Source organism: Trichosurus vulpecula, chromosome 3 (genome assembly GCF_011100635.1).
Source record: "Trichosurus vulpecula isolate mTriVul1 chromosome 3, mTriVul1.pri, whole genome shotgun sequence".
Classification (NCBI taxonomy): Eukaryota; Metazoa; Chordata; class Mammalia; order Diprotodontia; family Phalangeridae; genus Trichosurus; species Trichosurus vulpecula.
The window spans coordinates 314578877-314602343 of NC_050575.1; the positions used below are offsets into that span (position 1 = coordinate 314578877).

Sequence of the window (23467 nt, forward strand, 5' to 3'; positions counted from 1 at the left end):
GCGTCTCCCTCATTTTGAAACTAGAGTTTACAATCAAAAGCCAACCTAAAAAAAGATGTATCTAATCTGTGCCTAGAGGTATCTAAAATTCTACCAGTCCATATTCTTTCAGGAGCCTTAGTTTTAAGAAGAGCTATAGAATGGAAAGAATACCGGCCTGAATATTAGTCCTGATAAAAGCCATGGAAGTGAGGTTGGGCAACTCCCTTAACCTGAGCTTTGGGTTCTTCATTGGTAAAAATACTACAGACAATACTTTCACCAACTTAACCCAGAAGGTTGTCACAAGCCTCAAATAAGACACTTTGTGTGTAGAGGACTTTGTAACGCATAGGTTATTAAAGGTTATTGAGTCCATCAGGATAAACTATATTTCAAGTAAATAGTATCATTTCATGTTCAGGAAAAGCCTAGATTGGATTTTCTTTTAAAGAAAAATTTAAACCACAGTTCAATCCTTTCCCTAACATATTATGTGTAACTAATTCTTGAATCAGGTATAACAGATTAATAAAATCTACCAATAATCATATCCTCATTTTAGCCATTAGAATCAAACTCTTCTTCCTAACCTAATCTTTGCTAGTAAAGGATAAACAACACCCTGCCCCCAAGATATGGTTAGCCCAAGTGAGCAGACAAAATGGTGTTTAGCAGAAAAGAGAAAAGATAAGCAGTGGAGTCTGTACCTACTGACAAATTATTTCACTTTCAGGCCGTCATTACTATTGAGTGGCACACAGATTTACAGTCTCAGCAAATTTGAGTACTGTTTCAAAATTATGTTAATCTCTCTACAAGCAAGTTCATTAGCATTTGAGGAAAAACTACACAAAAGGTTTTCAGTGGGGAGAAACTTAAAAGTGGCTTAAATAGCTTTCACACTCCTTAGAGAAGGAGAGGACCTTCAATCCCCTACAATTTCAACATGGAAATATGCTAAACCAGGAGTGGGGAATTTGAGGCCTGGAGGGCACATATGGCCCTCTAGGGTCTCGAAGTGCAGCCCTTTGACTGAATCCAAACTTCACAGAACAAACTGGGATTTGTTCATGTGGCCCTGAAGCCCCAGGTTCCCTACTCCAGTGCTAAGCATTTATAAAGACATCTATAGATATAAATGTAGACATGATAAACTCCCTGCTTCCAAGAAGCTCGCAATGTAGCAAAGGGATTTGGCAGGTACCACAAGACCATAAATGAATAAACTAGAGTGGGAGGAGGAAAAAGAATGGAACTATCTCCCAAAATCGAACATAATGCAATGTCTGAAAGGATAAAGGTAACCAAGCAAAAGCTTCATAGAAGAAAGATCATTTAAGCTGGGATTTAAAGCAGTAGGATTTCAAGTACCAAAAATTGGAGGGGTTAGTGCCACAAGAAATAGTAGAGGCAAAACAACCTGAGAATCATAGCCCATATGGAGAGTAGCATAGAATAAAGTGAAAAAGTTTGAGCAATGCCAAACTTCTGAGAACTTTGAATACTAGGTTGAGTTTACAGTTATGTTACTGCAATAATCTAGAGAGGTAGTAATAAAGACAGGGTCTATAATTGTGGCCACAAGAAGAAAGAAGACTAAACAACTAGCTACTGGGAACAAGGGGGGAGGAGGGATCTAAAATAACATTTACAATGTCCCCTAACTCTGAACTGGTGTCCAAGATCCTCACTTCCAGTTTTGCCTACTCAAAGATCTTTTGTGCCTCCTTACTATCTCCAAAGTAAAATACAAATGCCTCAACCTGGCACTTAAAAGTCCTCCACAAAAAAACTAAAAAAATAACCACCATTTATTTTTCCTTTCTTATTTCACATTCCTCCCCTCCCCTTCCCAGACCAGACAAACTGCCCTGTGCTAGCTGTCTCTTATAGAAAACATTCCATCTACCACCACCTTGCTTTTGTACAGATAGTCCCTCATCTCCAAGTCTTAGAATCCCTAACTTCCTTTAAAACACAGTTCTGGTGTCTCTTACATTAGGCCCTCTAGTTAGCATCCTCTTCCTCCCTCCAGAAATTACTTCCTATAACTCTGTATTTACTTATTAGTGTACATATTAGTGTAAATGTTAGCGTACACCCAGGGTAGGAACTGTTTCGATTTTTGTCTCTGTATCCTATGTCTTGGCTCATAAAATAGGCACTTAATAAATATTCATTGCATCAAAGAGACAATGATAAATCAGGAGGAAAAGCAAGTCTATCGGGAAAGATATTAAGTTTGGTTTTGGACACAAGTTTTCAGTGCCCCTAGGTAATTAGGGTCCAAATGTCCTGGGCAGTTTGCGTAGTATGAGATGTGGACCTAAAAGCAAAGAGGAAAGGTCAAGGCCAGAGATACCATAAAATCACAGAATTTGAAAACTAGATGGGAGCTCAGCAGCCATCTTGTCCAATCCATACACAAAAAGAACTCAACTTTAACATGCCAGCCTCTCATGAAGACCTTTCAAGAGGGGGAACCCACCACCTATGGTGGCAGCCATTTCCACTTCTAGACAACTGTAATTGTTAGAAGTTTTACTTGCCATCAAGCCTAAATTTGCTCCCTTAAACTTCTTTTTTCCTGATTCTCCCTGCTGGGGCCAAATAGGATATAAGTCTAATTTTTTCAAATTTTGCAAGTCAATCATTCCAGATAACAGAACATAAGTACTACTAGGAGTCTTAACTTCTCTAGGCTAAAAGTGAAGTGACGACCCACCTCCCCTTCTTTCTACCAATCATCACAGGACATGTACTCAAGACCCTGGTTGCCCTCTCCAGTTTTCCAATGTCTTTCTTAAACCATGATGTCCAGATTGTGTTCACACAACTCCAGATGTGGTCTGATATGGGTTGAGTACAACGTAACCTTCACCTCCCTATCCCTGGGTAGCTATGATCCTCTTAATGCAGACCAAGTTCACATTAGCATATTTGCTTGCTGAAACACAGTTGAATCCAAATTTGCAGCCCATCAAGATTCCCCCTCGCCCCCCCCCCACCCCAGTTCTTATAGGTGCCCCTTCTCCTTGCCCAGGTTATCATCAACCCCTTGCTCTTCCCAAAAGTCTCCATTTGAGGAGGGCCCCTAGGCCCTGCCATGTCTTCATTTACAACCTGGCTGCAATACTTTGTACTTCATCATGCCCCCATTCTGGTATTGCCTCCTTCTCTGACTTTTTCCTACAGCTACCTTTTGTGTCCCTCCCACCTCCCTATTAGATTAGATTGTAAACTCAGAAGGCAGAGACTGCTTTTCTTTTTCAATATTTGTATCTTAGTAATACTTAGTAAATATTTATTGACTGACACATTGTATCTCCCCCCATCTTATTCTTGTGAAGTTCGTTTTTGTACCCAAATGAAAGACTATAACTACTGAAAGTGACTATTAAACAGCACAGAGGCAAGACAGATCCCTGGGTGCACTTCACTAGATATCTTAACCTGCTGACAAACAGCCTTTAACAATTTCTCTGAGTCTATTCATCCAACAAGTTCTGAATCCATCTGATTGTTTTATCATCTAATGATCATCTATAGCTCTTCATCTTCTCCAAAATCACAGTATGAAATAATTTAGTAAGAGCTTTGCTAAAATCGAGGTAAACTATAACCACAGTATTCTTCTCATCTCTAGTAATCCTGTCAAAAAAATTGATGAAGTTAGTTTGACATGACCTCTTTTTGATGAAGCCATATTTACATATTTATAACCAACTCTTGCCAATTTACAAGTTCACCAACAATCTCTTTAACATTCTGATGAAAATCAAGCTCTTCGCCCATGTATAAGTTTGTTTAGGTTAACCAGAAATTGTCTCAAGACATCAGTAATACCTATAAATTTTTCCGCAAAATTATTTTAGCTAAGTGGATACACTATGAAATTTTCCTTCCCTGTTTTTTTTCCAAAATACTGCATGTACAAACAAGAATTTAAGAACAGAGAATCTCAGACTTCTGATCTTAAATGCAAAGAAATGACTCTCACTTCTTGAAAATGAGACTATTTTCTAATGTGACCTTTGTGCAACTTCAAATTGGGCTCATGATTTAAGCTTTCAGAGAACTGTGAGTTCAGAAATAGAGGAAGGGAAAAAAGTTGAGAATAGCTACCTCCGGGTGCCCAACTCCCAAAAAGGAAAGACTTGTCTTTATAGTAGTCTTCTCAACGGGAACTAAAAAAAATTTTCCTTCACTTTCCCATTGCCTCAAATTCTATCAATTACCTTATTCATTAGCTAAATAAAAATGAAAACACTCTTAGAAAATCCTCACAATAATGAGTAAAAAATTTTCCCTCACCTTTTCATATTGCCTCAAATTCAACTAATTACCTATTCATCAGCACCACCTCCTAAGAATGTATATACCTCTAGGAAGGATGCCAGGACCATCGGTGACATTATTTCAATTAAAAATTGACTATGCACAGGGCAGCTAGGTGGTGCAGTGAGTAGAGCACTGGCCCAGGAAATCAGGAGGACCTGAGTTCAAATGTATGCTCAGACACTTGACACACTTACTAATAGCTGTGTGACCTTGGGCAAGTCACTTAACCCCAATTGCCCTGCTTTCCCCCTCCAAAAAAGAAAACAAAACCTGACCATTCACTACTCTGTTCAACTCAAACTAGTTCAGTTAAAATTGTTTTCCACAAATACCTACCTGAGCTGCACTGAGTTGAGGGCAATTTTGATCAATAAGTAGCAAGTAATTTTAAGATACTTTAATGGAAATTCAGGCTTAAGGAGAAGGCCTAGGGCTTCAGTAGGGTACCAGATCACGTGGAGGAAGTGGGAAAGAAATATCTTAAGGGTGAGGGTAGGGAGACAAGCCAATCTTTGGTCCCTTAAATAAAGAGGGAAACCTTCCTTCCTTGTCTTGCCCCTTAACTTCTAGTAATATATATAGTTCAGCTACTTTATAATCAGGCTTTTGTTACACTAGCCTGAGAGTCTCATCACCTCTCCTCATCAATGCTAATTTCTTAAGACCAAGGACTGTCCATTAAAGAACTTTTATATCCTCCACAAAGCCCTGCACACAGAGAGTTCAAATATTTGTTAAATTAGCTGTTTTCCATGGCAAAATACTTTTAACAACTGACTTAAAGACAAAAGCACCATGGTATAATGGTAGAGAGCTAACTAGGAAAACTTGGGCTCTGACACATACTAGGCCAGTGACTAAACTTCTCAGTACTCTACACCAGTAGTGTCAAATAAAAAAGGAGGCAACTAAGTAAGGATCCCTGTGGGCCCCATTACTGACTTAGAAAACTACACATTAATAGCACTCATTGTATTTGTATTTATTTTGTTAACTATTTCCCAATTACATTTTAATTTGGTTCAGGTTGCATTGGGAAGTGCTGTGGGCCTCATGTTTTCGACACCTCTGCTCTAGCCAACTCTCAGATTCCAAATTATTGAGAAGACTCAGGTCTGCATTGGCAGAGGTAGTTTCCTAAAGAAATCACAAATCTGGTCCCTATCTCTATCTTTAAAAACAAAATCTGAAACCCACTTTTGAGGTAGAAACTTATGTACATTCTAATGTTAAATTTCTAATTCAGTAACAGGCTAAACATACTAACAAGAATATAGGCAATGTACTTGTCACGTAAAACTAATATCCTACTTAAAAAATTAATAAGCACTTTCCACACACATAAAGTTCAACAACTGAAGACAGGTCTTTTACATGCCCAAATTATGGTAAAGACATGACAAATTTCTACTAAATGCTTTTGGTAGCTTCCAAATTTAGCAAATTAGCATTTCAGAATCTCAAACTTGAAATAATTAGGAGAGATTATCAGTCATTAGAAAATTAATCACATTTTCAAATTACTCACTAGCTAACAGAATGTAAAAAATAATTTCCAACAAAAGCTTCAACTACTTCTTAAGAAGTTCATAACTATGGAGAGACTCTTTCAATACTAAAAATATATATTTAATTGCTGCTTCCTGGTAAAGAGCCACAAGATAACAACACAATAGGTTCTTAGATAATTTACCAGACCTAGTCACTTTTATACCAAGAAAATTGTCACCTAAATGGTAAACATCAATGTCAATGCAAAACTTAAATTTTTGAGAATAGTTTGATGCAGAAAATAACACGGTATTAGGAGCTGAAAAAGAAAAGCTACAATAAGAAATCATAAAATCAGTTTTTTATATGTAATCTGGCTCAAATCTCCATCGTGATTCCAGGGAAATCCTAAAAATGAAAGGCAATACAATCAAAAAATTAAAGAATACCTCGATGATATTAAAAACTGCCTTCACAGACAACAATGCTTAGAATTATCATTTTAGAGCCAGAGGAACACAAACAAGTCTACACGCACGGGGTACTTTTCATTCTGTGAAACAAAGGGAAATGCAAGAAACTCAAAGACAAAGAAATGGAAGCCTTAGAAACCACCCAGGGGGAAAAAATACTTGATATCCAGCCATAAAGATGTACTAGCATGGGAAAGATTCTCAGAGATCAATGATAATCAGATATGAAGATTTAACTGTTCCTTGGAAACTACTGCCAGCTCATGCAGAATGTCAATCACAAGAACGACTGTTATCTCTAATATAAGAAAAGAGTAAAAATGTACTCCCCTCCCCCATTTTGTTATATTGCTTTCAAAAATATCTTAGGGTTTTGTGGCTTTGTTGGGGAAGGGGGGTTTGAAGAGAAAAGATATTTGTTTTTCTCTCCACTTCAACTTTTTTATGGGGAGGGGGAAGAGGAGAAAATAAAATATTTGGCTTTCTTCCCATTGGCAAACGGGGAGCATAAAACCGACCTCACTCACTGATGGAATGGTTCTCTCCCCTCAAATTTTCCCGAAGCACTTTTAGTTCTCTCTCTTTTGCCGCCACCCCCCCCCCCATCTCTAGTTTTTTTGCACACATGCGGTGTAGTATTTATTCTCCTCTCCCCCAGAAGCGTAAGCTGCCAGAGGGCAGATCCAGTTTCGTTTTTTGCTTCATCTTCGTGTCCCCCAGCTCTTTCTTTGCACACAGGAGGCTCTAAATCCAGGTTTCTCCAACTTAATAGATCTGAGTGTGAGCACTCTCGAGGGAAATTGAGATCCAGTAGAAGCTCCCACAACCAAGAACGGGAAAATGAAAAACTGTGGAGTTTTGAGCATGAAAAGGAAACAATTGGGGGGAGGGGAGGAATAGAGGAAAAAAAAAGAGCTGATCAAGGAGGGGGGGTGGGGGAGGGAGAACGGAACGTTTACACAAGGGAGGGAATTAGGTCCAAACGGACACACGGCCCGTCCATTCCCAGGCTCCGAGGCCAGGGGAAAGGCCTCGTACAATGCAGGGCCCGGCGGGCTCGCCCCACCACCCGCTCGTTCCCTCACGGCCCGGCGGCCCCGACCTCATGGCGGACAAGAGACGGAAATAGGACCCGGGAAGCAGGGAGCGGGCGCGGCGGGAAACAATAGGCCGGCCCGGACGAGGCCTCCCTCCCGTTCCCCCCATCCCCGACATCGCGCCCCTCCCCAGCGGCGGCCCCCGACCGCCCGGCTCCGCACTACTTACAGGGTCTTGGGCATCTCGTCCTCCATGGCTGCGGCTGTGGCGGCGGCACCTTGGCCTCCTGCTCCCTGACCCCTATCACCTCCCTCGGCGGCCCGGCAGTAAGGGCAACCGGGGGTTTCTGTCTCTCTCGGCGAAGCGGGGTCTCGTCCGCCTTCTCTTCGTCCAGCAGCAGCAGCTACGCGAGCCCGCCTGCCCCTGTGCCCGAACAATGAAGTCCCGACACAAGATGGCGGCGAGCCGGGCGCCCAGGAGCAGCCGAGCGGCCCGGGCCACGCAAGCGCAGAGGGAGCCCACTCTCCCTAAGACCCCGTCTGCCCCGCGCCACGGCACCACCGACGCCAACTCGTTTGTTGCGCAGGCGTGCTTCCGTCCCACGTACAGCAGGCGCTTCTCGTACTGCGCAAGTACAAAGCCGACCTTACGGGCTTCCGCCGAACTACTGCCGTGGTTTCTGAGTGCGCACGCGCAGAGCTTTACTTTTTTTTTTTTTCCCTTTATCAGAAGTCAGTAAAAGCAATGAAATTAAAATTGTATAGCCTTGCAGACAAATGAAGGTACATTTTCATATGGACTCCTTCGTTCTATTGGGAATAGGAGAAAAAAGTGAGAAACTACGTGCGCCGCCCGGGAATCGAACCCGGGTCGCAAGAATGGGAATCTTGCATGATACCACTACACCAGCGGCGCTGATGGGGCTGAGTCCCTTTAGAAACCTAAAGTAGATAAACCGAGGGGAGGGGTTGGCACGAAGAAGAGAAGGGGAGGAAAGAGGGGGAAGGGCGTTTTCCCGTCTTCTACTTTCTTTCTCCAAGTTGGAGAGAGCATACTTTGCACAGCTTACTAGCTGAAATCGAAAGAATCCCCACCTCGCGAACCTGCAAAAGTGAATGTCGTAAATGGCCATTCTTTAAAGCAACTTTAACAAATCCCGGACAAATTTTCAGAACTTTATCATCATCATTTTATCAGCTCGAAGAAAAATGTTATTAACTAAGAAAAAAAATGTATCTTTGCTTACCATTCTATTAAGGTTTATTCTTTTCTCCAAAAAAAATGTGAATTTCCTGTTTGATGAGCGAGCGCCGAGAGGACCCGCTCACGCCCAAAGTCCAGGGCACGAGCGTGACCACGACCAGAGAACTTTGGCTTATTTATTCACATTGTGGAGACCACGGGAGAAATTCAACCGCACCGTAGGAAGAAACGCTTTTCCTGGGGTTTTCAAGTCCCTCTTCAATCGGCCATTTACAATAAATCAGCGAGAACTAATCAAGCATTTACTACGTGCCAGGCTAAGCTGGTGGGAGGGCTGGGTGGGAAAGGAGACAGGAAAACAAGATGAAAAAAATAAAACTCCGGCCCTCCAAGCGCTTACATTATCTGGGAGGAATATGCATAAGAATAAATATACACAAAGTAACGGGAGGGGGACGGGGGGGGGGGGCGGTATTGTTCAGTCGGGTCTGACTCTTCTTGACTCCATGGTCTTCTCCACGTGGTTTTCTTAGCAAAGATACTCTCCAACGCATTCAGGCTAACAGACAGAGGGTGAGTGACTTGCCCAGGGTCAAGCGGCCAATAAAAGTTTGCCATAGGTTGTTGACCACAACCCGGGCCCAGGGCTCTAAGCTGCCCAAAGTCGCGGGGTAAGGGGAGGAGGGACTAACAAATGTTGCAGGATCCAGGAAATGCAAAGCTGAAACAAAGAGTGTGTGCGTGCATTTCAGGAATGGGCCAGAGCCAGTGCTGTCCTAGAGAAGGAAACTGTAGCCAGATTGTGAAGGATTTTAACTTCCATAAGGCATAGGCTGAAACCACACTGGTTAGCTACAGTTTCCAGGTGAGGTAAAAACTAGTTCTGATTGAAACATTCAGAGTTAAGTATAAACAAGGCCATAGCTCTCCCTAGAAGAAATCTAAGCGATGGTGGGTCATGCTCTAAGAAGTTCGTGTAAAAGGGTGAAGCTGTCTCAGGGGCCAGGGAAGAAGAGATCTTGAGTATCTGGATTTGAAAGATTGGAACAAAAGTGGAGCAAAGGGAAGACTGAGCCATAGTAAAGAAGGGAGACCGTCAGGCATCTCAGAAATGAGGACCCAGGCTGAGGGAAGTCCTAAGAGAAAAGGTCCCCTCCTTTCTCCAATTTCCCTCTTCCAATGCCTTTTATCCGGAGACACTATTATATGTGTGTGTATATGTACGTATGTATACTCATATATACATGCATATATACACATATATACAAGTATGTACACATACATACATACATATATATAATATATATATATATATGTATAAAATATCTGCTTTTTCATTACCCAAACATGTCCAGTAAACTCAATTTATCCTCAAACACAAAGAGGCCAGGAATAAACTCGAGGTACACATAAATGTAGGGTTAGACAGAGAACCCAACTTCTCCTTAGTTTCCAAGAAAAAAAACTAACACTAATAATGTTCTCTGCATTTTACACTCAATTCTAGAGGGGACAGTTTTTATTAAATTTAACATTATTCTTCTAGCTTGTAGAGAGAGATGACATAGTCTCCCATGCCCTCCATAAGACTCTGTGTCTCAAGAAAATTTCAAATAACATTTACAGGAGTCGCGAGAGGAAAAGATCATTATATGTTAATATAGTTTTGAGTTAATGTTCTAAAACTGCTCAGTTCTTTCCTGGACCTCTACTGTTAGTGACTGAAAAGAATTCCTACCTGTTATCAGTATCTTAACTGTGAACTTTAGTTATGTTTCCACATATTAGTTATGTAACCATGAACATAGTTATGTTTCCACATAGATGTTGGGAATTTTTCCTAATTGGGGGCTCAGAAGGATTCCTACTGAATTTAGAACTTTTCATCTAAAATAAACTTTTTAATCTGGAGAAGAAAAAATCATATGAACCTTTGTTATTGTTTTAGTTTTTGGTCTCATTCAACTCTTTGTGACCCCATTTGAGGTTTTCTTGGCAGATATTGGAGTGTTTTGCCATTTTCTTTTGCAGTTCATTTTACAGTTGAGGAAACAGAGGCAAACAGGGTTAAGTGATTTGCTCAGGGTCACACAACTAGGAAGTGTCTGAAACCACATTTGAACTCCCGTCTTCCTGACTCCTGGCCTGGTGCTCTACCCACTTCGCCAACTCACTAAATCTTAGGGCCCGTTAGGGCTCCCTAGGCATTCTCCAGAGAAGCCAGCACTGACTAAGGACCTTGTATCTCTCTACCTCTGAAACTCAGACTTCTTCCAAGTCTGGCCATTTCCATCTTGGGATTGTTACTCTGTTCCCTATGATCAGGCAAAGAAACATAAAGCAGAAGAGGCAACTAGAATTTTGAGATCCAGTCTCAGGCTTGCTAAAATAGGTTTAGCTGCCTTATGCTCCTTACTACCATGAAGCCTAAGTGTCATTGATCAGGCCTTTCCCCATGCCTTCAGGGAGTTACTTGCCACAAGTCCTACAGGGCTGAAGTAGCAGAATAAGCAAAAACTATCTTTCCTTTTTTAACTGGTGAAGCTCCCCTCAACAGAGAAAAGCACTAAGGGACCACCCAGAATTTCCTTCATTATCTCAAGTGTTAATCCATTCAGTGTTGAGCCACATAAGTTGTCAGAGGAGCTTGGGGAATGCTCCATGGGGCAACTCTTCTACAGGAGTTCATTCCCACATAGGTTCCAAGGGGTATGACCCCAGCTCTGTTTGTCAAAAATAACTCTCATTCATCACCTTATAGTCACATTTTATGCTATCATATAACATAAATGATTAACCAGGACATTTCCAGATTTTTGCTGTTTCCTGAAGAGCATTGAAAGTCACAGTTCTGAGGTAGGCTCTTCCTGGACATATTTTCTTCCCCCCCCAAATCCACCCATCTTCCTCACTTCCCTGTTGTTCTAGGGTGCTATTGTCCTTCCAGTCACCCAGGTTCACAACCTACTTCAATCTTTCTTCTCCCTCATCTCCCATTTCTAATCAGTTGCCAAGTCTTGCTCTTTGTAACTCTACAATATCTCTCATGTTTGTCCCCTTTTCTCAGTTCACTGGTTTCAGACCTTTAGCGGCTTTCATTTGGACTAATGGAGTAGCCTTCAAAGTGGTCTCCCTGCCTGAAGTATCTCCTTTCTCCAACTTATGCCCCAAACAACTGTCAAACTGACATTACCAATCAATTAATCAACAAACATTTGATAAGCTATGTGTCAAGTGTGCTAGGTGCCCAGGATACAAAGAGAAAAATGAAACATTCCCTTCCATTGAAGAGCATATGATCTAAGATGAGGGGACATGTGTGTGCATGTGTATGCATATGAGTATGCATGGATATATGTATGTGTATATATATGGACATGTATGTATATATGGAGGTATATGTGATAAATACTTTTGTACAAATAAGAACTTTTCCTTTTTTAAAAAAAAATTCTTTGGGATAGAGATAGTGGTATTGCTGGATAAAAGGGTATGCACAGTTTTATGGCTCTTTGGACATAGTTCCAAACTGCTCTCTGGAATAGTTGGTTCAGTTCACAACTCTACCAACAATGCATTAGTGTCCCAGTTTTCCCACATCTACTCCAAAATGATCATTTTTCTTTACTATCATAATAACCAATCTGATGGGTATGAAGTGATACCTGAGAATTGTTTTAATTTGTATTTCTCTAATCAATAATGATTTAGAGCATGTCTATAGTTTTGATTTCTAATTAAATCTTCATGTGAAAAGTGCCTGTTCATATCCTTTGACCATTTATCATTTGGGGGATGACTTGTATTCATATACATTTGACTCATTTCTCTATATATTTGAGAAATGAGGCCTTTATCAGAGATACTTGCTGTAAACTGTTTTATCCCAGTTTTTTGCTTTCCTTCTAATTTTGGTTGCATTGCTTTTCATTGTGCAAAAACTTTTTAAATTTTATATACAAGCCACTTTCTAAGACTACCAGTTACAAATCAGTGGTTTCTCTGTATCAATGGAGCGAGTTTCTACACTGAGAGTTCCCTAAACTGATGAAATAACAGATTTGAGTGGGCCAGGAACTGTGCTTACCCTGGGGATTATACTGATAATTAAGGTGGGACTTTTTTTTTTTTTACTGTTTTCTCTTTTAAAATGCTAAAGTAAAGGGGGAAGAGCCAAGATGGAGGCTGGAAAGCAGGAACTAGCATGAGCTCCCCACCAAGTCCCTCCAAAAACCTATAAAAAATGGCTCTGAAACAATTCTAGAACTACAGAATCCACAAAATAGCAGAGGGAAGCAGGGCTCCAGCCCAGGACAGCCTGGATGGTTGCTGGGTGAGGTCTGTCGTGCACAGAGCTGAGAGGGGAGTGGAGCAGAGCCCAGCGTGGGCCGCACGGACCAATCAGATCAGGAGCTGGGTGGAGCGGCCCCTAGAGCCCTGAATCAGTGAGCTGCGGCTCAACCCACAAACGTCAAAGACAACAGAGAAGGTTAGTGGGAAAAGCTGCTGGGGACAGAGGGAAAGAAGAAGTTTGAGGTTAGGCCACCACCCCAGGGGCAGTGGAGGTGGGGCAGCTACAGAACTACAGCTGCAGTTGCTTCTGGCCCCAGGCCCACCTGGTGGGAGGAATTAAGTGGCAAATCAGAGCAGGAGAGCACAGCCTGCTGAAGATCTAAGTCCAGTCCGGGTTGGGGGTTCTTGGGGAAGGAGTGCGGGTGTGGCAGTGCATCCCCTCAAGCTTGGAACATAGAACTCTTTACTCTACAAGCAGTCATACCCCGCTGAAAAACTCAAGGATCAAGTAAGTTGGCTGGGAACATGGCCAGGCAGCGAAAACGCACCCAGATTCAGTCTCAGACTTTGGAATCTTTCTTTGGTGACAAAGAAGACCAAAACATACAGCCAGAAGTCAACAAAGTCAAAGAGCCTACAACAAAAGCCTCCAAGAAAAACATGAACTGGTCTCAGGTCATGGAAGAGCTCAGAAAGGATTTGGAAAAACAAGTTAGAGAAGCAGAGGAAAAATTGGAAAGAGAAATGAGAAGGATGTGAGAAAACCATGAAAAACAAGTCAATGACTTGTTAAAGGAGACCCAAAAAAATGCTGAAAAATATACTGAAGAAAACAACACCTTAAAAAATAGACTAACTCAAATGGCAAAAGAGCTCCAAAAAGCCAATGACGAGAAGAATGCTTTGAAAGGCAGAATCAGCCAAATGAAAAAGGAGGTCCAAAAGACCACTGAAGAAAATACTACCTTAAAAATTATATTGGAGCAAGTGGAAGCTAGTGACTTTATGAGAAATCAAGATATTATAAAACAGAACCAAAGCAATGAAAAAATGGAAGACAATGTGAAATATCTCACTGAAAAACCACCGACCTGGAAAATAGATCCAAGAGAGATAATTTAAAAATTATTGGACTACCTGAAAGTCATGATCAATAAAAGAGCCTACATACCATCTTTCAAGAAATTATCAAGGAGAACTGCCCTGATATTCTAGAGCCACAGGGCAAAATAGAAATTGAAAGAATCCACCGATCGCCTCCTCAAATAGATCCCAAAAAGAAATCTCCTAGGAATATTGTTGCCAAATTCCAGGGCTCCCAGATCAAGGAGAAAATACTGCAAGCAGCCAGAAAGAAACAATTTGAGTATTGTGGAAACCCAATCAGAATAACCCAAAATCTAGCAGCTTCTACATTAAGAGATCGAAGGGCTTGGAATACGATATTCTGGATGTCAATGGAGCTAGGATTAAAACCAAGAATCACCTACCCAGCAAAACTGAGTATCATGCTCCAAGGCAAAATATGGATTTTCAATAAAATAGAGGACTTTCAAGCTTTCTCAGTGAAAAGACCAGAGCTGAATAGAAAATTTGACTTTCAAACACAAGAATCAAGAGACATATGAAAAGGTAATCAAGAAAAAGAAATCACAAGGGACTTACTAAAGTTGAACTGTTTTGTTTACATTCCTACATGGAAAGATGATGTGTATGATTCATGAGACCTCAGTATTAGAGTAGCTGAAGGGAATATGTATGTATATATATATATATATATGTGTATGTATATATATGTATATATGTGGGTTCATGTGTGTATATATATATATAGAGAGAGAGAGAGAAAGGGCACAGGGTGAGTTGAAGATGAAGGGATGATATCTAGAAGAAATAAAATCAAATTAAGGGATGAGAGAGAAATATATTGAGAAAGGGAGAAAGGGAGAGATAGAATGGGGTGGATTATCTCGCATAAAGGTGGCAAGAAAAAGCAGTTCTGTAGAAACAGAAGAGAAGGCAGGTGAAGGGGAATGAGTGAATCTTGCTCTCATCAGATTTGACCTGAGGAGGGAATACCATACACACTCAATTGGGTATCTTACCCCACAGGAAAGAAGGAGGAAGAAGATAAAAAAGAGGGGATGATAGAAGGGAGGGCAGATGAGGGAGGAGGTAATCAAAAACAAACACTTTCAAAAAGGGACAGGGTCAAGGGAGAAAATTGGATAAAGGGGGATAGGTTAGGAGGGAGCAAAATATAGTTAGTCTTTCACAACATGAGTATTGTGGAAGGGTTATACATAATGATACGCATGTGGCCTATGTTGAATTGCATTTAGTGGTAGTTATGGTTGTCGCCCTTAATTCTTGAAGAGGACCACTATGTTGGAGTCAAGATATGGTATATCTGGCTGTAGCTGATCAGATCAATATGACTTTGAAGGATTCTTTTTTTTGTTGTTAAAGATTTAATATTTATCAAAGTAGACATATAAACCAGGTCTAAAAGTACTTTTCTAAATTAGCATTGGCTCAATTACCATTTAACTTTCTACGGTGTAGGTTAGCAAACTGTTTCATTGACATATTTAAGAAATTCAAGTACAAACTAAATTTTTTTCTATTATTTAATTTATTTTTAGTTTTCAACATTCACTTCCACAAGATTTCGAGTTCCAAATTTTCTCCCCATCTCTCCCCTCCCCCTACCCCAAGACAGCATGCATTCTGATTATACCTTCCCCAATCTTCCCTCTCTTCTATCACACCCCCCCCCCCTTCTCTTATCCCTTTCCCATCTATTTTCTTGTAGGGTGAGATAGATTTTTTTATTTATTTATTTTCCTATTTTAAATTTACTTATTTAACATATTTAGTTTTCAGCATTGATTTTCACAAGAGTTTGAATTACAAGTTTTCTCCCCATTTCTACCCTACCCCCCACTCCAAGATGGCATATATTCTGGTTGCCCTGTTCCCCAGTCAGCCCTCCCTTCTGTCACCCCACTCCCCTCCCATCCCCTTTTCCCTTCCTTTCTTGTAGGGCAAGATAAATTTCTATGCCCCATTGCCTGTGTATCTTATTTTCTAGTTGCATGCAAAAACTTTTTTTTTGTTGTTTTTGAACATCTGTTTTTAAAACTTCGAGTTCCAAATTCTCTCCCCTCTTCCCTTCCCACCCACCCTCCCTAAGAAGTCAAGCAATTCAACATAGGCCACATGTGTATCATTATGTATAACCCTTCCACAATACTCATGTTGTGAAAGACTAACTATATTTTGCTCCTTCCCAACACATCCCCCTTTATTGAATTTTCTCCCTTGACCCTGTCCCCTTTCCAAAGCGTTTGTTTTTGATTACCTCCTCCCTCATCTGCCCTCCCTTCTATCATCCCCCCTTTTTTATCTTCTTCCTCCTTCTTTCCTGTGGGGTAAGATACCCAATTGAGTGTGTATGGTATTCCCTCCTCAGGTCAAATCTGATGAGAGCAAGATTCACTCATTCCGCCCTCACCTGCCCTCTCCCCTCCTCCCACAGAACTGCTTCCTCTTGCCACATTTATGCGAGATAATCCACCCCATTCTATCTCTCCCTTTCTCCCTCTCTCAATATATTCCTCTCTCATCCCTTAATTTGATTTTATTTCTTTTAGATATCTTCCCTTCATCTTCAACTCACCCTGTGTCCGCTCTCTCTCTCTCTTTCTCTTTATATATATATATATATATATATATATATATATACACACACATATATATATACATACATATACACTCACATATACATATATATACATAAACATATATATGCATATTCCCTTCAGCTACCCTAATACTGAGGTCTCATGAATCATACACATCATCTTTCCATGTAGGAATGTAAACAAAACAGTTCAACTTTAGTAAGTCCCTTGCAATTTCTTTTTCTTGTTCTTTTTCTTGACTACCTTTTCATACTTCTCTTGATTCCAGGTCAGTGGTTTTTCCAATGAGATATTTCACATTGTCTTCCACTTTTTCATTCCTTCAGTTCTGTACATATAAAAAGTAATATTTTAAATTTTGTTTCACTTAACAAACATTTATTTTCTCCCCTTCCTATATTTCCCTTCCTCTTCCCATTGGAAAAAGAAAAAAACAAACGCATGTAACAAATACGCCTAGTCAAATTCCCACACTGGGCATTTCCAGAAGTGTTATTCTTCATATTTAGTCCATTACCTTTCTGTCAGGATGAGATTTGTCATTACTGGTCATCTGGAATTGGGGTTGACCATTGTTTTGATTAGAGTTCTTAAATCTTTCAAATTGTTATTGTTATAGTTTAAATTGTTCTTCTGGTTCTGTTCATTTCACTATGTATCAGTTTCTAAAGTCTTCTCAGGTTTCTCTGAAACCCTTCCTTTCATTATTTCCTATGGCACCATAATATTCAATTCTATTTATATGCCATAATTTGTTTAGCCATTTCTCAGTTGATGGGCAACCCTCTTATTTCCAGTTCTTCGCCATGAGACAAAAAACTGTCATAAATATTTGTGTACAAAATATTTTGCACAAAATAAATATAACAAAATACAAAGTAAATATGATAAGAGCAGAACTTTTCTCTCTCCTGGATCTATTTTCCAGGTCAGTGGTTTTTCCAATGAGATATTTCACATTGTCTTCCATTTTTTCATTCCTTTGGTTCTGTTTTATAATATCTTGATTTCTCATAAAGTCACTAGCTTCCACTTGCTCCAATCTAATCTTTAAGGTAGTATTTTCTTCAGTGGTCTTTTGGACCTCCTTTTCCATTTGGCTAATTCTGCCTTTCAAGGCATTCTTCTCATCATTGGCTTTTTGGAGCTCTTTTGCCATTTGAGTTAGTCTATTTTTTAAGGTGTTGTTTTCTTCAGTGTATTTTTCAGTATTTTGGGGGGTCTCCTTTAGCAGGTCATTGACTTGTTTTTCATGGTTTTCTCACATCCTTCTCATTTCTCTTTCCAATTTTTCCTCTGCTTCTCTAACTTGCTTTTCCAAATCCTTTTTGAGCTCTTCCATGGCCTGGGACCAGTTCATGTTTTTCTTGGAGGCTTTTGTTGTAGGCTCTTTGACTTTGTTGACTTCTGGCTGTATGTTTTGGTCTTCTTTGTCACCAAAGAAAGAATCCAAAGTCTGAGACTGAATCTGGGTGTGTTTTCGCTGCCTGGCCATATTCCCAACCAACTAACCTTGAGTTTTTCAGTGGGGTATGACTGCTTGTAGACTAAAAAGTTCTATGTTCCACGTTTGGGGGGGATGCGCCAGCTCTGCCACACCAGCACTCCTCCTTCCCCAAGAACCCCCAACCCGGACTGGGCTTAGATCTTCAGCAGGATGTGCACTCCTGCTCTGATCCGCCACTTAATTCCTCCCATCAGGTGGGCCTGGGGCCGGAAGCAACTGCAGCTGTAGCTGCCCCACCTCCGCTGCCCCAGGGGCAGTGGCCAAACTGCGAACTCCTTCCACTCCCGCAGCTTTTCCCACTAACCTTCTCCGCTGTCTTTGGTGTTTGTGGGTTGAGAAGTCTGGTAACTGCTGCAGCTCACTGATTCAGGGCTCTAGGGCCCGCTCTGCCCGGCTCCTGGTCTGGTTGGTCCATGCTGCTCACGCTGGGCTCTGCTCCACTCCCAGCTCCCAGCTCCGTGTGGGATAGACCTCACCCAGAGACCATCCAGGCTGTCCTGGGCTGCAGCCCTGCTTCCCTCTGCTGTTTTGTGGGTTCTGCAGTTCTAGAATTGTTTCAGAGCCATTTTTTATAGGTTTTTGGAGGGACTCGGCAGGGAGCTTACACTAGTCCCTGCTTTCCAGCTGCCATCTTGGCTCTGCCCCCCCCCCATAGAGTTCTATACCCCATTGCCTGTATGTCTTCTTTCTCAGTTGCATGTAAAAACAATTTTTAACATTCTTTTTTAAAACTTTGAGTCCCAAGTTCTCTCCCTTCCTCCCTCTCCACCTACACTCATTGAGAAGGCAAGCAATTCGATAAAGGCTATACATGTGTAATCATGCAAAACACTTCCATAACAGTCATGTTGTAAAAGGCTAACTATATTTCCATCCATCCATCCTATCCTACCCCCCCATTTATTCTATTTTCTACTTTGACTGTGTCCCTCCTTAAAAGTGTTTGCTTCTGACTACCTCCTCCTCCCATTTGCCCTCCTTTCTATCCTCCCTGCCTCTCTCATCCCCTTGTCCCCTACTTTCCTGTAGGGTAAGACAGATTTGACCTTGAAAGATTCTACAATAGGTTGGCACAAATAGTTCACATGAACATTGGGAGTGTAGTTGTCTCTACATTTGTACATCTCATTTCATTTTTGCTCTGCTCATAGAGCACAGTGCCTTCTGTGATGTGGGCATGCCATTCTGTGCAGTTTTTTGCAGTGCCTCTCATGACACACAATCAATTCCAAAGTTCTTAAGGGAGACCTGAAGAGTTTTCTTGTATTGCTTCTTCTGACCTCCATGTGAAGGCTTGGCTTGTGTGAGTTATCTGTAAAAATAGTCCTTTAAGCAAACATATGTTTGGCATTTGAACAATCCATTTTTTTGCTAAATATCAATTTTTATAGTAATATTATAAGTAGTGTTGGTAACAGACATAGTGTTAGAAAGTTTCAAGTTAGGTAAACAGGAGAAGTAAGGAACATGAAGCCAGGGTTGAGCTATTGTCCTTGTAGCCAAACATGACTCCTTCCTTCTGGGCCCTTGGGTGAGTCACTCCAAACCTTTCTGAGGCCCAGTTTCCTTGGGTTTTGTTTCTGTATCTGTCATTTGGCGAATGAAGATACCATCTTCAGGATGTTCAGTGTCATCCATTTCATACAAAAATGATGATGCCATTGCAAGTGTGGCCCCATCATTACTGAAGGTAAGTGATGCTATATTGGTGGGATCCCAATGGAATTGGCATAATTGTTTCTTGTTGAATGGATCCTAAATATTAACAAACCCATCAGATCTAGTATAGCAAATGTGCTGTGAATGTTGTCAAAGGAAATGGCATTGACAGGATAAATCTGCTTAATATTTTTTTCTTTCAGTCTGTGACATTTGAATAGATATTTTTTCTTCTGTACATCAGGACTTGTGCCCAAAATTCAACTTCCAGTTGGCCTTCAATAGAACTTAACACATAACCCTGATTGTTTGGAAATGCTTATGTGCAACGAGCCTGGTATTTCAGGCTAGACTCTCTTCTCTGTTGTGCATAGCCCATATTCTTCAAGTCCCATACCAACACTCTCCAACCAGATGTTCCCAGTCACAGAGAGTGTGCAAGCCTTTTCCAGCTAAGGAAAGTTTCCTATATTACAAGGAGTTCTGGGATCCCACAACTTAATTGACTGGGTTTTTTTGTTTGTTTGTTTTATTTTTTGGAGGGGAGAAGGCAGGGCAACTGGGGTTAAGTGACTTGCCCAAAGTCACTTGAGCTAGTGTGTCAAGTGCTTGAGGTCAAATTTGAACTCAGGCCCTCCTGACTCCAGGGCCAGCGCTCTACTCACTGCGCCACCTAGCTGCCCCACAACTTAACTGTCTGATCCCAACTTCTGCTAATCATAACATTCACTTCTGGATAATATTCAACATATCTAGTAGGTACATCATGGGTTCCAACAAGTTTTTCTTGATCAGTATGATCAGTATTCCCTCTGTCTCTCTCTCTCTCTCTCTCTCTCTCTCTCTCTCTCTCGCTCACTCTCTCTCCTCGAAGTAGAATTTGAATGCTTGGCAGTTTAGCTTGAGAAGGGATCTCAGAGTCTGGTACCTTATTTTGCCAGGTGATCTTCAGAATCTTCCTAAGACAATTCAAATGGAAGTGGTTCAATTTCCTGGCATGGCACTGGTATACTATCCAGATTTCATAGGCATACAACAATGAGGTCAGCACAATGGCTCTGTAGACCTCCCATTTGGTAGGCAGTCTAGTATCTCTTTTCCCCAACACTTTCTTTTGGAGCTTCCCAAACACTGAGTTAGCTTTGGCAATGCATGCATCAACCTCATCATCTATGTGTACACCCCTGGAAAGTATACTGCCAAAGTCAGTGAACTTATCTACAGCATTCAAAATTTTTCCGTTTGCTGTAATGATGGTTCCACAGTGGATGGTTTGGTGCTGGCTGGTGGAGAATCTCTATTTTCTTGATGTTAATTATTAGGCCAAAATTAGCACAAGCAACAGAGAATCAATCCATACTCTGTTGAGTACACAATCATCTGCAAAGAAAATGTCATGTACCAATTCTCCTTCTACTTTAGTCTTGGCTTGTAGCCTTTTCAAGTGAAATAATTTATCATCAGAGAAATATCTAACCTTGATGCCCTTTTCATCCTTGTTGAAGGCGTCTGACAACATTGCTGAAAATGTCATGCTAAAAAGCATGGGAGCAAGCACACAGCCTTGCTTAACTCCACTGGTGACTGGAAAAGCTTGAGAGCACTGTCCATTATCCAGAACCCAGGCAAGTATGCTGTCATAAAACTGGCACATGATACTGACGAACTTCTCCAGGCAACCAAATTTTGACATAATTTTCCACAAGCCCTGATAACTGACAGTATTGGTCAGATCAACAAACATTGTGTACAGACCTCTGTTCTTTGTACTTTAAAGTATACAAAATGGTTTACATATATTGTCTTACAATAACCCCACAAATAAAACATCATAGATGCTATTATCTGTACTCTACATATTAGAAAAATAGACTGGTTCCCTTATGAGGAAATACAATGTACACTACTTTTTTTTTTAACCAAAAGGTTTTAATCACCCATGTGACTATAACAAACAAAACAGAAAACAAACCAAAAACAAAACAAGAAAAATGGATCCAGCCCTGAAGAGTCCCATACTTATCCTGGTGATTTATATTTGACCCATTTGGGCAGAAGTGCTGAGTAAAAGCTGGACTTTCTTGGCTTTTCAAAGTCAATGACCTTCCTCTTCCTTATCTCTGATTCTTTCGGTGGGCAGTATTGACCATGGAAGGCCTAAGTTCAGGAGAGATGTAAAACACCAGGATAATGAGAATTAGTCATACATTTCCAAGAATACGCAAGCTACCTGTAATGGGGAACTCCTGATATCATGAGTTTGATCTGGTTAGAAAAGGCCTCTCTGACCTATCCCAGGGCAGTCCTCAAATTTAAAAAAAAATCAATTTCAAAAATTGATTTCTTTGTTTGGAAACCAAATATGTTGTGCATTTGGATCTTGCCCAGCAGGTGCCAGCATCAACTGGGTAGGTATTAAATAACAAAAGGGCAAATAAATCAGGGGAGTTCTGCTGGCCTGGTATAGGCAAAGATTACTCTATGTCTGAAACCAAGGGAGATCCTTTGTTCAATCTGTCTTTATAAAAATAAAATCTCCCACCAACCCACTGTCTCCTTCAGGCAGCACCAACTCCTTATCAAAGGATGTATGGATTTATGGATTTTTCCAGTCAGATCACCTCTGCAGCCCCATCCTAGTGGTCGAATCCAGACTCCTTCTTGAACAGGCTATATTTCCAATGACCTCGGTTTTACATAGAAGGAGATTGCATGCTTGGATACCATATGGAGAATTAATTCTTAACATATGAACCATAAAAGCAATTGACAATATATAATAAAATATCAAATGGTAGTTGCTTACCTGCAGCTTCTCCCATATTCTTCTCTCCTAACATTCTCCAGGCACAATTTGAGTATATTTCATTTCCCTGTTAGAAGAAAAGGGCATATTCATTCCATGTACTTCTATTAGGACTAATCTTTAGAGTCACAAAATCTCTGGACTCCTAGCATCTTGGCTGAGCTTGTGCAATGGAACTCAGGGACCCACTGTGAACTGGGACTCTTAAGTATGTTGACTGGTTGTTGGCAGAGACCTCTGGCCACTTCTGGCTTTGGCCAGACATCCATCTTAGAGAAGGATGGTGTAGTAGGAGGGCAGAGTTTATAATTTCTTTTTTTTTTTTAATAAATTTCTTTATTTATTTTTAGTTTACCACACACGGTTCTACATAGTTTTGAGTTCCAGTTTTTCTCCCCTCCCTCCCCCCTCCCTCCCCAAGATGGCATGAAGTCTCATATAACTGTCATGTATAACTTCGCATTGAATTAATTTATGCACTAGTCAAGTCGTGGAGAAGAATTTTGACCAATGGAATGAATCATGAGAAAGAAGAAACAGAACCAAAAAAAAAAACCCCAAAAACAAAAACAAAAGAGAAGCAGAAAAGGCGAGCATGTAGTGTGCCTCAGTCTGTATTCAAATTTCGCAGTTCTTTCTCTGAATGAAAATAGCATTCTCCATCGTGAGTCCCCTGGAGTTGTCCTTGCCCTTTAGGTTGCTGAGAAAAGCGCAGTATGTCAGGGTTGGTCCTCACGGAATCCATATATCTGTGGCTGTGCACAACGTTCTCCTGGCTCTGCTCCGCTCACTCAGCATTATGTCGTGTAGGTTTTTCCAGGTTGTTATGAAGTCTGCATCATCCCCATTTCTTATGGCACAATAGTATTCCATCACCTTCATATACCACAGCATGTTCAGCCATTCCCCAATTGATGGGCATCCCTTTGCTTTCCAATTCTTGGCTACCACAAAGAGAGCTGCTATA

General features: G+C 40.9%; 1 protein-coding gene, 1 non-coding gene and 1 pseudogene across 8 annotated transcripts in view; all 3 read right to left on the reverse strand.

Moving 5' to 3' along the window:
* The window catches only part of TIA1 (TIA1 cytotoxic granule associated RNA binding protein), a 43905-nt gene extending 36023 nt beyond the window's left edge, over positions 1 to 7882 (reverse strand). For 3 of the 7 annotated variants that reach the window (XM_036748598.1, XM_036748595.1, XM_036748593.1), the window contains exon 1: positions 7554 to 7678. In XM_036748598.1, coding sequence (XP_036604493.1) covers positions 7554 to 7579 — 26 coding nt within the window. In that variant the 5' untranslated portion in view covers positions 7580 to 7678. Of the gene's footprint in view, positions 1 to 7553 lie in introns of all 7 variants that reach the window. The other 4 variants (XM_036748597.1, XM_036748596.1, XM_036748594.1 and 1 more) reach the window with 3 other exon arrangements.
* Positions 7883 to 8169: 287 nt separating this feature from the next.
* Positions 8170 to 8240, reverse strand: TRNAG-CCC. Its single transcript has one exon. It is a non-coding gene; the product is annotated as a tRNA-Gly (tRNA).
* Positions 8241 to 19571: 11331 nt separating this feature from the next.
* On the reverse strand, positions 19572 to 20499 carry LOC118842534 (annotated as a pseudogene).
* Positions 20500 to 23467: the final 2968 nt, after the last annotated feature.